This window comes from Mastigoproctus giganteus, chromosome 5, assembly GCF_048544385.1.
Source record: "Mastigoproctus giganteus isolate SK-2022 chromosome 5, ASM4854438v1, whole genome shotgun sequence".
Taxonomy (NCBI): domain Eukaryota; kingdom Metazoa; phylum Arthropoda; class Arachnida; order Uropygi; family Thelyphonidae; genus Mastigoproctus; species Mastigoproctus giganteus.
The window spans coordinates 183,241,598-183,255,988 of record NC_143579.1 but is presented as its reverse complement, the minus strand read 5'-3'; the positions used below and the strand labels follow the sequence as shown (position 1 = coordinate 183,255,988).

The 14,391-nt window shown below is 36.4% G+C and overlaps 1 protein-coding gene across 1 annotated transcript in view; it reads left to right on the top strand.

The window, feature by feature from the left end:
* The window catches only part of 128up (GTP-binding protein 128up), a 142,543-nt gene that overhangs the window by 94,389 nt on the left and 33,763 nt on the right, over positions 1 to 14,391 (top strand). The window contains exon 6 of the mRNA XM_090373569.1: positions 6,144 to 6,256. Within this exon, the coding sequence (XP_090229695.1) occupies positions 6,144 to 6,256 (113 nt within the window). The remainder of the gene's footprint in view (positions 1 to 6,143; positions 6,257 to 14,391) is intronic.

Sequence of the window (14,391 nt, the reverse complement as noted above, 5' to 3'; positions counted from 1 at the left end):
CAGGTGGATGGTCGGTAATGGTCTGGGATGTGTACAACTGGCACACATTGGGACCTCTGGTACGTCTAGATGCAGCTCTGAATGGTCCAGGTTACATGTCCATCCTTGCAGACCATCTGCATCCCTTCATGGTCATCGTGCACCCACAGGGCAATGGACTCTTCCGGCAGAGCAATGCACCTCCCCACAGAGCTGTGGTGACTAGATTTAAGATTAAGAGCCCATAGATTTAAGTAGTTTGGGAACCACTGACCTAGGATGTTGATAATAGTCAACCTATATCTGTAAAATGATACAACCGTATCTTTTTTACAAAGCACTTACCTGTGTAAACCTTGTAAGCCTGTTTCAATGATATTACTTAATGCATAATATGAATATTAAGAATTATTCTTGTCATGACCGAAACAAAGAAAAGGGAAAAAGGTAATGAACAGATTGGAGAGTGTGCTCTTTACTGGAGTGGGGTTGAAAAATCAGAGACAGCTAAAGCAGGCATTGGCATAGGATGCTAAGAAAAACAGCAAGGATTTCTTTACTTATATAAACTCTAAAAGGAAGGGGATGAATCAGATTGGTCCACTTAATATCGATGGTTCGATGGTTGATGATCCTGCTCAGATAGCAAACAAACTGAATGAGTATTTTGCATCTACATTCACACATGAGGAGTTATTAAGGAAGGAAAATGCCAGAAGCTTATCAAATTGTAACAGGGTGCTTAATGATTTTGTAATAACTGAGTGGAAAGTGGAGGATAACTTGTTGAAGTTAAACATAAGAAAGGCACCTGGGGTGGATGGGATCTATCCAGTTATATTAAAGGAGGCGGCAACAAGAACTAAGCAAACCATTAGCCATAATTATAACAGCATCCTTGGACTCAGGGGAGGTCCCCACGTACTGGAGATGTGCAAATGTATCCCCAATTCACAACGGGGGATCGAAGGGTGACACGAGTAATTACAGACCAGTTAGTTTAACTTTTGTTCTGAGTAAAATAATGGAGTCACTGGTTAAAGATGCATTGCAGGATCATCTAAACAAGAATGCAGCAATAATTCAGACACAGCATGGGTTTGTTAAGGGAAAGTCTTGTCTGACAAATTTGATTGGATACTATGATGTGGTTACAAAGGAACTGAATGCAAAAAATAGTTATGCAAAAAATAGTTTTGTTATCATATACTTGGATTTCAGGAAAGCTTTTGACACTGTTGTGCATGGAAGACTACTATATAATATTGGTGTAAATACACCATAGTTTACCCATAAATTTAACTACATAAGTAGTGTAGGGCATCATTTGATTTTATCTCATATTGTGGCTACCTTCACGAGATACCAGGTGCTACCAGATTCCATTGCACTACTTCAAATAAATAACGCTTCTCTAGTAGAGGAGACTATTGTTACTTATTCTCAATGGGCACCACCACTCAGATGCGTTTTGGAGCTTGTTGGCTCACTCATCGGTGAGTGAGCAGGTACCCTGATAATGCAGATATGCCATCACAGTTGTGAAGTTGATTCCACAATATGAGAGATGACCAATGGTGAAGATAATGATAATATTTTAAAGACTAAATGCACAAGGCATATTAAGTTATGGGTCAAAATTAACTATATAATATTGGTGTAAATACACCATAGTTTACCCATAAATTTAACGACATAAGTAGTGTAAAGGCATCGTTTGATTTTATCTCATATTGTGGCTACCTTCACAATGAGATACCAGGTATTGCACTACTTTGAATAACGTTTCTGGGTAATAAAGCTCCGGTGGTGGTGGTGGTGGTGGTGGTGGTGCCCACTGAGAATAAATAACAAGTCTCCTCTACTAGAGAAACGTTATTTATTCGAAGTAGTGCAATAACTGGTATCTCGTTGTGAAGGTAGCTATAATATGAGATAAAATCAAATTATGCCTTGTGCATTTAGTCTTTAAAATGGAAGACTACTGTACAAATTGGAGCAGAATGGTATTAAGGGTAAGTTGCTACAATGGATAAAAGGGCGGTTGAGTGGAAGAAGACAGAGGGTGGTAATCAATAGATGCTGCTCTTTGTAGACTAATGTTATTAGTGGAGTCCCACAGGGATTGGCGTTGGGTCCACTGTTGTTTTGTATATTTATCAATTGCAGCGATATTGATGAAGGTATATCAGGCTTATTGTCGAAGTTTGCAGATGATACAAGGGTTGGTAGGGTTGTTAATGACAGTAATGGCAGTGTGCTACTGCAACAGGATCTATAAAATTTGGGCAGATGTTCTGAGAAGTGGCAACTGAAGTTTAACAAATGCAATGTACTGCATATGGGTAGAAGTAATCCCCAGAGGAACGTACCAACTGTGTGGTACTGCACTTAGGGTGTTAGAAAATGAAAAAGACCTAGGAGTAATTATGCAGTCAGATATGAAGTTTTCTAAGCAATGGAGACAGGCTGCAATGATTTTGCTAGCAGGGAAAAGGAAATGATTATTCCTTTGTATAAGGCAATGGTCAGGCCACGCCTTGAGTACTGCGTACAGGTGTGGAGGCCTCATTTTAGGAAGGATGTAGATTTGCTTGAGCATGTACAGAGAAGGGCAACAAGATTGGTGAGGGGATTGAAGGGAGCCTCTTACCAAGAGAGGCTTAAGTTCTGCAAATTGCAACGGCTGGAGACTAGGCACCTCCAAGGTGATCTGATTGAGGCGTATAAGGCCTTAAATGGGTTGAGCCCACTGGATTCTGATGGGATTCTTCCACTTGCTCAGATTACGAATCTAAGGACGCAAATTCAAATTGAGGAAAGACAGTTGTAGAATAGATGTGCGGAAATTTGCCTTTAGCCAGCGGGTGGTTAATTGCTGGAATAAGCTTCCATCTGTTGCTGTGGAAATTGATAGCTTAAATAAATTCAAGGAGGAACTGGACAAACTTTTAGAGGGAATGGTTGTGTGAAATTTTTTTTTTTTTTTTGGCTGATGCTACATAAACTCATGCGCTTACTTTCTTGTATCACATGCCTCTATTACTATTTTAGTGGGTAAGAAACTAGGATTTGTTAAGAGCTTTGATCCAATTAATGAAAGATGTATTAAAATCATTATCAACATTCATGGCCAGAAAATGGTTATGTTGGGTGTGTATGCACCTGTAGATGATGTGCCTGATGCTAAAAAGGGTAAGTTCTATCATATACTTTATGATAGAAAATGGACTTTAAGGTCCATTATCTATCATACTTTAAGGTTCATTATCCATTAAGTGCATAATGGATTATGGACTTAATGGATAATGGACTTTAAGAAGAATCAACAAATGGTTTTGGCAGATCTAAATGGACAGGTGGGATCAAAAAGGAATGACAATGTAGTGGGATGCTTTGGAGAGGAGATTGTTAATGACAACAGTGAGAGACTTATTGAGTTCTGTAAGCAGTTCCACCTGAAAATTCTTAACACTTATTTTCAACACAAAAATATCCATAGATATACATGGTGGTGACCATCCCTTCAGCAGAAATCACTCATAGACTATATAATTACTCGCTTAAAATCAGAATGGACAAAAGATTGCAGGCTAATAAGAGATGCCAATTGCAGTTCAGACCACTACCTGGTGATTGCAGATATCTTATTTCAAATACCCGAATAAGCTTCAGATGAGACCTAATACTATCATAACAGATAATAGGGTAATACAAGAAACTAGTGCCTATAAACTGGAAATACTTTCTCATGGCCGTATTAGAGATCTGTACCAGAGAAGGCTTCAGAACCATCTGTCCCATATTGGAAAAATTGGAGAGGTGAAATGCTGTTATATATGGTATATATAATAGCATTAAAACCACTATAACAAGGCAGCTATCGAAGCACTAGACCTATGAATAAAACATAAACAACAGTACTGGTGGAACAAGGAGATTGTGGGTTTGGTGAAAGAAAAGAAAAGAGCTTATAACATGGTTAATGAATAAAAATCAGGAAAATAGAGAAGAATACAAAAGGTGCAAAATGCAGCATGGGAGAAAAGATGCCATGAAATGGACAGCTCATTAGGAGGAACACAATCATTCGAAGCTTGGCAAAGCTTGAGAGCACTGAAAAAAAAAAAAAAAATGAATCTCCATTGAACAAAAACTTTATATATAGGCCAACATGGGAAAATGTTGGCCTACCTAAATGAAAGACTATATCGACATCAGAGCATTACCACCTCTAGCAGTTACGAAACAGCAAGTACTTGCCTGTGCAAAATTAATGAAGAACAAAAAATCTCCAGGCCCTGGGAACACAGCAATAGAACTAATTAAATATGGACCACTAAGTCTAATCAATCTGATAGCACAGCTGATTAACATATGTGTATAGCTGAGAAAACCACCAGAAGGATGGAAAGTAAGCTATATTTCATCCATATATAAAAAAGTAAATAAGCAGGATCCTGGGAACTATAGAGGCTTAAGTGTAAACTGCACTATGTCCAGGCTGTACTCTAAAGTACTTCAGCTAAAATTACGAGGGGAGGTAAAAGATAAGCAAAGAACAAAGTGGATTCAGGTCAGTTCACTCATGGGACAATTTGTTTATTCTGCAATAACTAGTGGAGAAAGGGAAAGCAAAGAATCAGTATACCTACTTTGCCTTCATTGATTTAGAAAAGGCTTATGACTCTGTTCCAAGAATGCAATTATGGAAAGCCTTTCAAAATATGCAATCGATCCAGAGCTTGTAATGCTGGTAAGGGAATTATACTATAATAATGTGGCATATGTCACAGTTGGGAATGCTTTCTAACCCAACCTATCCAACAAAGGGGCTGAGACAAGGATGTAGTTTACTACCCCTATTGTTTAATGTTTTCTTGGAATGTGCTTTACAAGAATGGAAAAGAAGTTGTGGAATGGGGGTAGCAATTAATGATAGATATCTTTGGAATCTTAATTTTTCTGATGATCAGAGGTCATCATTGCTCAAAAAGTTTATGATTTAGAATACATGTTAAAGAAACTGCATCTAATATATAGCCAACGGGGCCTCAATATCAATTTTATAAAATAAAACAATACCTCAGCATAGCAGAACATCCAGATAAATTGGAAGTTACACAATTTATCCATCTAAAGCATGTTGACTTTTTCAAATATCTAGGATGTGGTAAAACTAAGGAAGGATTGGGGAAAGAGGAAGTTTACATACAAATTCAAAAAAGTAGGAAGATTCTTAGTTCCCTCAATACTATCTGGCAGGACAACAATATCTCTCTTAGAACTAAAAAACGTATTGGACAGTCATTAGTGTAACTGGTACTTTGCTAAGGCTGTGAGGTGTGGACATTGAAAGAGAGAACAAAAAGAAGCTTAGCACCCTAGAGGTAGACTACCTGCATTGGAGTGCTACAGTTACTAGGCTAGAGAGGATTATGAACAAGCAAATAAGAAGACGTATGCATGCAGAAGAAGATATTATAGAACTAATAGAAAAGAGGAGGTTGAGATGGTTTGGACATTCTCTGCATGAATGAAGAGAGATGGCCTAAAAGAATTTGAGTGGACATCACAAGGTAGAGAAGACGAGGATGCCCTAGAAAAACATGAAAGGAAGGTGCGCTATCTGCCATGAGAGAGAGAGAAATTTGAAGGTTGAGAATGCCCAGTCCCGGCAACTTAGGAAAATGGGAATGACAATGATACGATCTGTCGTATTAAGTCGAACATAGATAGATAGATGAATATTAAGGATAAATAATGAATTAAAACTATATAATTAAATTCTCTAACTAAAAATGAGAGCATAACAAGATAAAAAAGGAGAGCCAGAAATTCTCTTCTTTGCACTTGTTGCACTCCTATGTCAGCCTTGGGCAGAAACTTCCTGTTTCAGTACTGACACCCTTAACTTTTTTTAATTGGGGAAACAGTCCAGAATATCAAGGTGCATTGCAACTTTCTGGGGATGTTTTTATTTCTAGTTTTATTCTTAGTCATTTTTAGTTTATTATTTTTTTATGAATATTCATAGTATGCATTTAAGTAACATCATTCAGACATTCCTGTGCAGTTTGCAAAGGAATGTCATAAAAAGATAAGGTTACCATTTTGTAGATATACTCTGCGAGTAACTGGTGTTCGTTTTTCTCTTCTAACAGGAGCTTGATATCATTTACAAAATTCCCCACTGTGTTCCAATTTCTGCTCATCACAAATGGAATTTTGATGACTTACTTGAAAGAACTTGGGATTATTTAAAACTAATTAGAATGTAAGTTCATTTATATACTTTGTTAATTTATATATATATACAAATAAAAAATCTCTAAGTTGCCTTTTCAGTGAATCATTGTTTTCATAATCTGTTTCTTTTAAAATGTCTTAGCCCATTTTAAAATTTAAAAAGAATAATGAAACTTTAAGAATAGTTTACCAAGGCCCATTTCTTGTTCATAAGAATAAAATACAAACAAATGTTAGCTTTCCATATCAAAGCTAATAATGAGATTGTCATAAATGTATATTATGGAATAGTACTTCTTGTAGTATTGTGCATCTCTGAATTAGTAATCTGGAAAATAAGTAATTTGGTTTGACAGATTAGGTTATTTGTTTAGAGTTTCTTTTTAGCTATTTTGTTGTGATGTTTTTAATATCATATCGAGTTTATTGTGATGTTTTTAATATCATACGAGACTTAGATCTGTCTTGTTTTTTTATCTTTAATATAGGCTTTTCTTGCACATTATTCTTTGCAAGACCCAGCTAATGTGTTTTGAAACTTTCCAGACACTTTTAAGAAAGCACTTGCTGATTGTCATACTGTTGCACACAGTCACACATTGTTTTTCATGTTTAAATGTAACCATACTCCTGCTAAAGAAAAGCCATAATCATTTGCAATCTTGTTATTTCACAGCAGCCTCATTACCATTTTCAATATAGAAAGATATGATATCAGATATGTATTTTATGTATATTTACACATTGTACACATATTTCTTATATCAGATATGCTTTTCTCGGTTATTCCTAGGTTTTATTATTTTTAATATTTAGTTTTTTGTTACAAAAGGGGGAAGGGGACTTCAGTTTGAAAAGGTGTAAACTTATGTATTTAATCAATTCCTGAAGGGAAAGATTTTTAAGCTTAAAAAGACCTTGCTAGCTGTTGGCAGCTTCAAGATATGGCTGACCTTGATTTATAAAAGAGAAACTAGAAATAAATCTGAAATTGAAATCTGAGTGGAAAAAAAAAAAAAATGCTGTATTTATAAACAATAAATATTATTAATATCTAATGCAAATGATGAAATTACATCTTGAAACCTTGTTTTAATTAGTTAAAATTCACCTGGAAGCATGTGTGAGTCAAAACCTTTATTGGTCAAATGTTCTGTTTGATCAACATGAAGAATATGCTTCTTTGAATTTCCTTCAATTTACCAACTTGTGGATATTTTGGATAACATTTATTATAAACTAGCATTAATATAATATTGATTTCACATGGAAAAATAATATATTTCAATATAATTTGATGCAAGAGCTTAATTTTTAGCTTAGCTTTATTTAGACATTAAAAAAGCCCAAACAAAACTATAAGCAGTTCATAATAAATTTTAAAGGTCACTGATGGCATTCCATTGTTTTTCCCACATTGGAGTGCTATATCCATTTTCATTAGCATTAGCATTAGTAGGGGCATATGATGCAAGAAAGCAAGCTTATGCAGCATCAGCCAAAAAAAAAAAAAAAAATTTCCACTTCACCCCTCCGTTTGTTCGAAATACCTGTCCAGCTGAGCCTTAAATTTATTTAGGCTATCAACAGTTCCGTCTTACTGTTAGAGCCATATAGCAGTCTGTTCTGGTTGACATAGCCCTTGGCCACTTTGGCCAGCTCTTCTTATAATGGTTTCTGTCTCCCGAAACTGCTTCCATAGTGCCAAAACAACAGTGTGACGCATTAAGCCAACATGTCACCTCCACCTGTGGCACACAGCCTTAGATGCTGATGCACCATAAAACTCCTAATAACCAACCTCCACCTGTGACTGTCCTGCTTCAAGTTGTCAAATGGCCCACCATCAAAGAAATCTAAATGACGATGACTTGCCATCCTGAGTACTGAGGGTCATGTGGCTATCTCACTGAGCAAGCCAAAAAACAGGAATGATCACAACCCATGTTTTTATAGCTATGAATAATTTGCTTAAAGTGTGGATCTATAAGGTGGTAGATAAATCAATTTCTCTTGGATACTTGGAATTTGCATGCTAAGATGCCTATTATAGCAAATATTTGCCTTCTGCAACACTGTTCACAATAAAATATTCTTGAAAAACATTTTGTTCTCTTAATTTTGTCGAGCAGTGTACGTAAGCCATACATGATGTATGACATGATTGCCTGTTTCATTACCTTTTTACTTGTGTATGATAATTCAAGGTTTGTTTGTTCCACTAACCTGAATCTTTCCAGTGACTCCCCAAATTATTGGTTTCCCTGAACTCTTAAGGCCTCCTTAGTGTCATTAGCAAATATCTTTTGTACCTCCTCTACTCGGATGAATTCTATCTGTACTAAACAAGTTCCTTCTAGGGTAGACCATGTTGTAAAAAGTATTTCGCTTTGCAGATTCTTTCAATTCTTGAGTTAATCAATCAGGCTGTCAACATATAGTCTGTCTTGTAATTCCAGGGCCAAATTGTAGATACAAATACATTCTGACTTAAACGTCACATATTTTCAACGTATATCCTCTAGATCATCAGTTTGTGTGCAGTGTTGTTAGTTCCCACATGAATAATAATGCTCTCTTTAGACCTCTTAAAATCTGACAACCTCTTTATTACATCATGAGTTTGCTCCAGGAGGACATACCCTGGTTTTAGTCCACCTATCTTTATTTCAAAAAAAAAAAAAAGAAAAAAAGTGTTACTTATTTCCCTTACTGTGGTGCTCCATTTAACAAAAGTTGTTTCCCCCCCCCCTTTTTTTTTTTTTTTTTTTTAACGATAACAGAATAAGTTCACTTCCTTGCATCGTTTGGCCTTATTAATGCTAATAGTAAAATCAAAAAAAGCAAAACTGGGTAAAATAACCAGGTGAAACCCACATATTGAAAATTGTTTTCTATGGAATATAATCTGATAAGACTAGGTTATGTAATGGATCTGGCTATTGGACTGTTTTATATATACAGTCAAACTCAGTTATAATGAGAATCAAGGGAACAAAGAATGTTGCTCATTATTACTGTTACTTGTTATATCCGTTATTATAGCTGTATATAGCAAAATTATCCTTTCCTCCCCACTACAGGTAAACTTTTGATGTTACTCACTACATTTATCATGCATACATACACAGATATGTACTGTACTTATGAAAAGGGGATTTACTTCCATACAGTTGACTACAGTGGTCTCAGACAGTTTTTTAATTCTGTGCAGTGGGACAAACTGATGATGTCACAAACAGCAAATTCTAAGTGAGAAGCATTCAAGGAACAAAATCTTGGAAAACTAGGCTTTTCAGCTAGACATGCTGTACTTGCTACCTGGGAGTCTAAAACGCTGATGGAACATATTCGGGTGACACTTAAGTCAGGTGGACTCAATTTCGGCGAAGTCCAGACGGTCTGTGACAGCCAAATCCTCTGCTTCCACCTTCACAATGGTGGGACTGTTAGTAATCCTGGGTATAAACTCCATGCATAAGTACATGGTGGGTGACCACCCAGATGTGAGCCAACATAAGCAGGGGTCGAGGTGTGGCACCAACACCACATGGAGGAATGCCACCCCTCTATGTTACCAGGCAGTACTAGGTGATAGATGACTCATCAACCAGTGAAATACCACCACTCTGCTTATTGGAGGCTTGAAGTGGTGGAACCCATGTTTAGTCTCTAGAGCTAAGTTCTGGTCAACCCTTCCCCATCTCTTCATCATGCAGTGTGATTGATGATTTTTGAGGTTATGATGAACAACATGGCAAGATCCAATATTCCTTACATTTCGAGAGTACAGCTCTAAAACGGTGTTCACAGGCTGGCCACTAGTTAGCACACTGACTGAACCTATTGGTAACTGTTTAGGAGGCTTCCAGATCAGCTAGTGTATAATCTTGCTACCTCTACTCTGCCAGATAGTGACTGAAGGGAGTCCGAGTAGTGTGTATTCGGGGGGGGGGGGCATCGTCAAGGCCATGTTATGTCAAGGATCTGGGCATATTCTTACAATGTGTAGGCCATATCCAAAAATTTGATTACTTCATACAGCATGTTCCACCCACTTTTTCTTACTATTGAATACACCATGAATTGTCAAACTAATAGAGAAAGCTTATCTGCGAAAAGATCTAAACCTCCCAAACACTTCCTAATTCATTTCACAAATATACATGAATTCAATTCTAATCTCAACGATGTACATTTCCACTTGCAGTCTGCCAAACCCCATGTACTTTTTCTGACAATCTCATTTATTGGTTGATTCAACACTGCTCATCTCAGTTGCCCAAATTATTCGCTGTATGATTCCTTTTGCCTCAAAGGTGGTACTTGTGCATATGTCTGTTCTGATATTCCCTGTCAGAGACTTGACAATTTGGAATCTCCTCTGGCTTAAAATCTCTCTACCTCATTGTGTCAGATTCATCTGTTGTCTCTACCGTTCTCCTAACTCCACTAACGACTTGGAGCTCTTTAACTTCCTCTCTTTGCAACTTGACTTTCTCCAGTCCAACCTAAAATGAGGTAATTTTCCTTGGCGATTTTAATGTTCACAACTACAGATGGCTTCTGTTATCAAGTCACACTGACCCAGCTGGTCAAGATGCTGAGGCTCTTGCAATTACTAATGACCGTGCACAGATCGTTCATTTACCTACAAGAATACTGGACAATCCTAATCATACAGCCAACCCTCTTGATCTTTTTCTCACAAACAACCTTTCTAAGTATACGGCCGAAGTGAAAGGTCCTTTAGGCACCTCAGATCACAACTTGGTAATTGTCTCTTCTCCAATGGTACACAAGCGCAATGTTTTTGTAACGTTTGTTTATAACATATATGATACAGAATAGAAAGTTTATGTAGCTGCCATTGATATCGACGAAATCGTCACGCTTTACTAGCATAAATGCAGACCGGTAGTCGGACATTTTAGTGGCAAGTAGCTGACTAATAGCATGTGTTTCACAGATTGTGTGTTCGAGGTTAAGTGGTTGTTTGATGCTTAGTATTTTTTTTAAGATAACTATTAATCTACCAAAATTGTAGTGTTGATATTTTTTGTATATATCCAGTGGTTTCCATAGTGAGGACTTAATATTCGTTGAAAAAGATTATATTTCTTCTATATATCCACATATTCTATACATAACGAAATAATCACTTTCGTCTTTTTGAACCTACTAAGACAAATCTACACAACATGGATTGTGCTACATTTTACGGAAAACGGCAGACCTATTCTCATAGATGAAAGCAGTACAGACTCAGACAAGGGACCAGATGCTAATTTGGATGAAATTGGTAATTATAATACATATTTATTCTGATAATTTTGATATGTTACAGTGTAAAGTTTTTATTATATTGATAGTCAAGCTATTTTGATAACAATATTTATTTTCCCTCTATTATAGGAAGTGAGTATATGCCAGATGATTCTGATTTATACGAATTAAAAGACCTCGTGGTTAGTAATGATAGTGCGAATGAAGAGGAGCTACAAACTTCAGTTCTTGAAGGTGAAGAAACTAGTGAAGCAGCAGTTCCAACACCTACAAGTTCAAAGCCATCTACATCAAGAAATCGAAGGGAAATTCCTCTCTGGTGACACATTTCAGCAGAGGGCATAGCTAGACCTATGCCTTAGTGGTTGGTTAAATGTCCTGTTAAATGTTTTAGACATTTTTTCTCGGAAGATATTATTGCTCATATTGTGGACCAATCAAATCTATATGCAATCCAGCAAAATCCAAATACGAGTCTTGCACTGAGTAGTCAGGAGCTTGAGCAATTTTTAGATACACTGCTTGCGATGTCTGTGGTGAAGCTCTCAATTTAACATTTTTATTGGAAAGGCAAACTAAACTATCCTGTTGTCTCCGAAGTGATGAGTAGAGATAGATGGCAAGATATAAAGTCCAAAATTCACTTCAATGGCAATACATAAATACCCTTACCTAATGAGAAAACTGATAAATTATTCAAGGTCCGGCCTTTTTGATAGATCATTTACAAAAAACGTTTTGGGGAAACTCCAAATGCTGTGCGTGGATGAACAAATAGTTCCATTCAAAAGCAGATCCGGCATAGAACAGTATGTTGCCAGCAAACCACATAAGTGGAGATACAAAGTGTTTGTTCTTTTCGATGAAAAAAGGCATCATATACGACCTTTTCATATATTCAGAAAAAATTGAACCGGTATCAGGTGAACCCGACTTGGGAGCTAGTTCGAATGTGGTACTGAAATTGGCCCAACTAATTCCTGTGGGATTGAATCATTTATTATATTATGACAACTGGTTTACTTCACTTCCATTGATGGTTAATTTAGCAAAGAAAAAATATATAGCTACCATAAGAATCAATCATTTGCCTGGCATCCCACTAATCAACGACAAAGATTTGATGAAAAGAGGAAAAGGATCCCATCAAGAAGTAACTGCTCTAGTTGAAGATGTTGAAGTATGGCTAATGAAATGGGCAGTAATAGAGTTGTAAATCTAATGTCAACTTTTGCATCGGCAAAACCAATGACAGCTATTGTGAAAACCTATAAACAGTTTATGGGTGGTGTTGATCTAATGGATTCACTGATTGCACACTACAGAATTCACACCAGGTCAAAGAAATATTACCACAAACTATTTTTTCACTTTATAGATGTGATTCTTGTGAACTCTTGGTTACTTTACCGTAGAGATTGTGAGAATCTACAGGTACCAAAAAAGAACATTGTTAATCTGCAAGAATTCAAAATGAGCATTGCTGAAGCCCTTCTTCTTGAAGGAAAAAGTAATAAGCCAACAAAAAGAGGTCGACCTTCTGCTAGCTCTACTGATATAGAATTTTCAAAAAAAAAAAGAAGAGGTCGCGCCACCAAAAGTATCCCTGGAGCAGATATCCATTTTGATGGTCTTCACCACTATCCTGAGGTCACAGACAAAGGCAGATGTAAAAATGTTAATTGCAAGAGTGTCCCAGTATTTTTCTGCAGCAAGTGCAAAGTCTATCTTTGTATCACAAAAGCAAAAAATTGCTTTGTCAAATTTCATACAAAATAATTATAAATAATAATTATATTTTGTATTACATTATAATTATTTGTAAATAAATTAATTTTTCAGTCCATTGTTACTTTTTATTAAAAAATCAACATTTTTTAAATAAAAAAATGTTTTTTTATTAAAAAAACATATCTACATTTTTCTTGTTAATATACAGGCATGAATACACAACTTGCTTACTTTTCATTCATTGTAGCCATGCACATTAATCACAGGACCATAGCTTTCCCAAAATAAAATGTAATTTGTCTATGGCTGCTCATGAACAGCTGCAACTATTATAGATAAGAACACCCATTGCATAAAATAGAAGATTTTGGAAAAAAAAGAATTGTGGTGTGTAACATTACATTGAAGATGGGCATAAGTGTAAAAAAAAAAAGCAATTATTCATGGACACATTGTTGCACAGTGAAGTTTAAAGATGCTGACATTCACTCAGAAGGCACAACATATTGCTGTTTCTGCAAAACATATGAACTGGTTTGAACTGGAGAGAATTAAATACTGACCTGTGACTTGACATGGAATATTTAACTCCAAAATCAGAGGTCTAATATGAAATATCACGACAAAAACAGCCTTCATGGATGCCAAATATCTTTGAGTTGATTCTTATTGGTTTTTTTTTTTCCCACCTCATTCACTAATTAATGTTAATGTTACAGCAACTTTCTTTACTACAACACATGTCCACATAAAGTAAATTTTTACAGCGAAGACATTGAAAACCTTGAGCTGGAAAATCTTAAACCATCTTCCTTGGAGTCCGAATTTAACTCCTTATGATTCAAGGTGGATGACAAACTCAAGTAGAGGCACCTCCATAGCCAGGTGGGAAGGAGCAGCAGTGCGTAGCACACACTTCTTGATTAGACCGGGGTTCGAGCCCGTCACCACCAAATACGGAGGATGCGGAAAGGTCAAGGGAATGACCACCGCATATTCCCAGAGCAATATAGCCTTAGTTGCTAATGCTCCTATAAACCAAATAACAATGACAACAACAACAACAAACTCAAGTGTAGTTGTTGAATTGGCTATGCAGTCATCTTACTTCTTTTTATGCTGCCCATATCAGTTCCCTAATAGAGT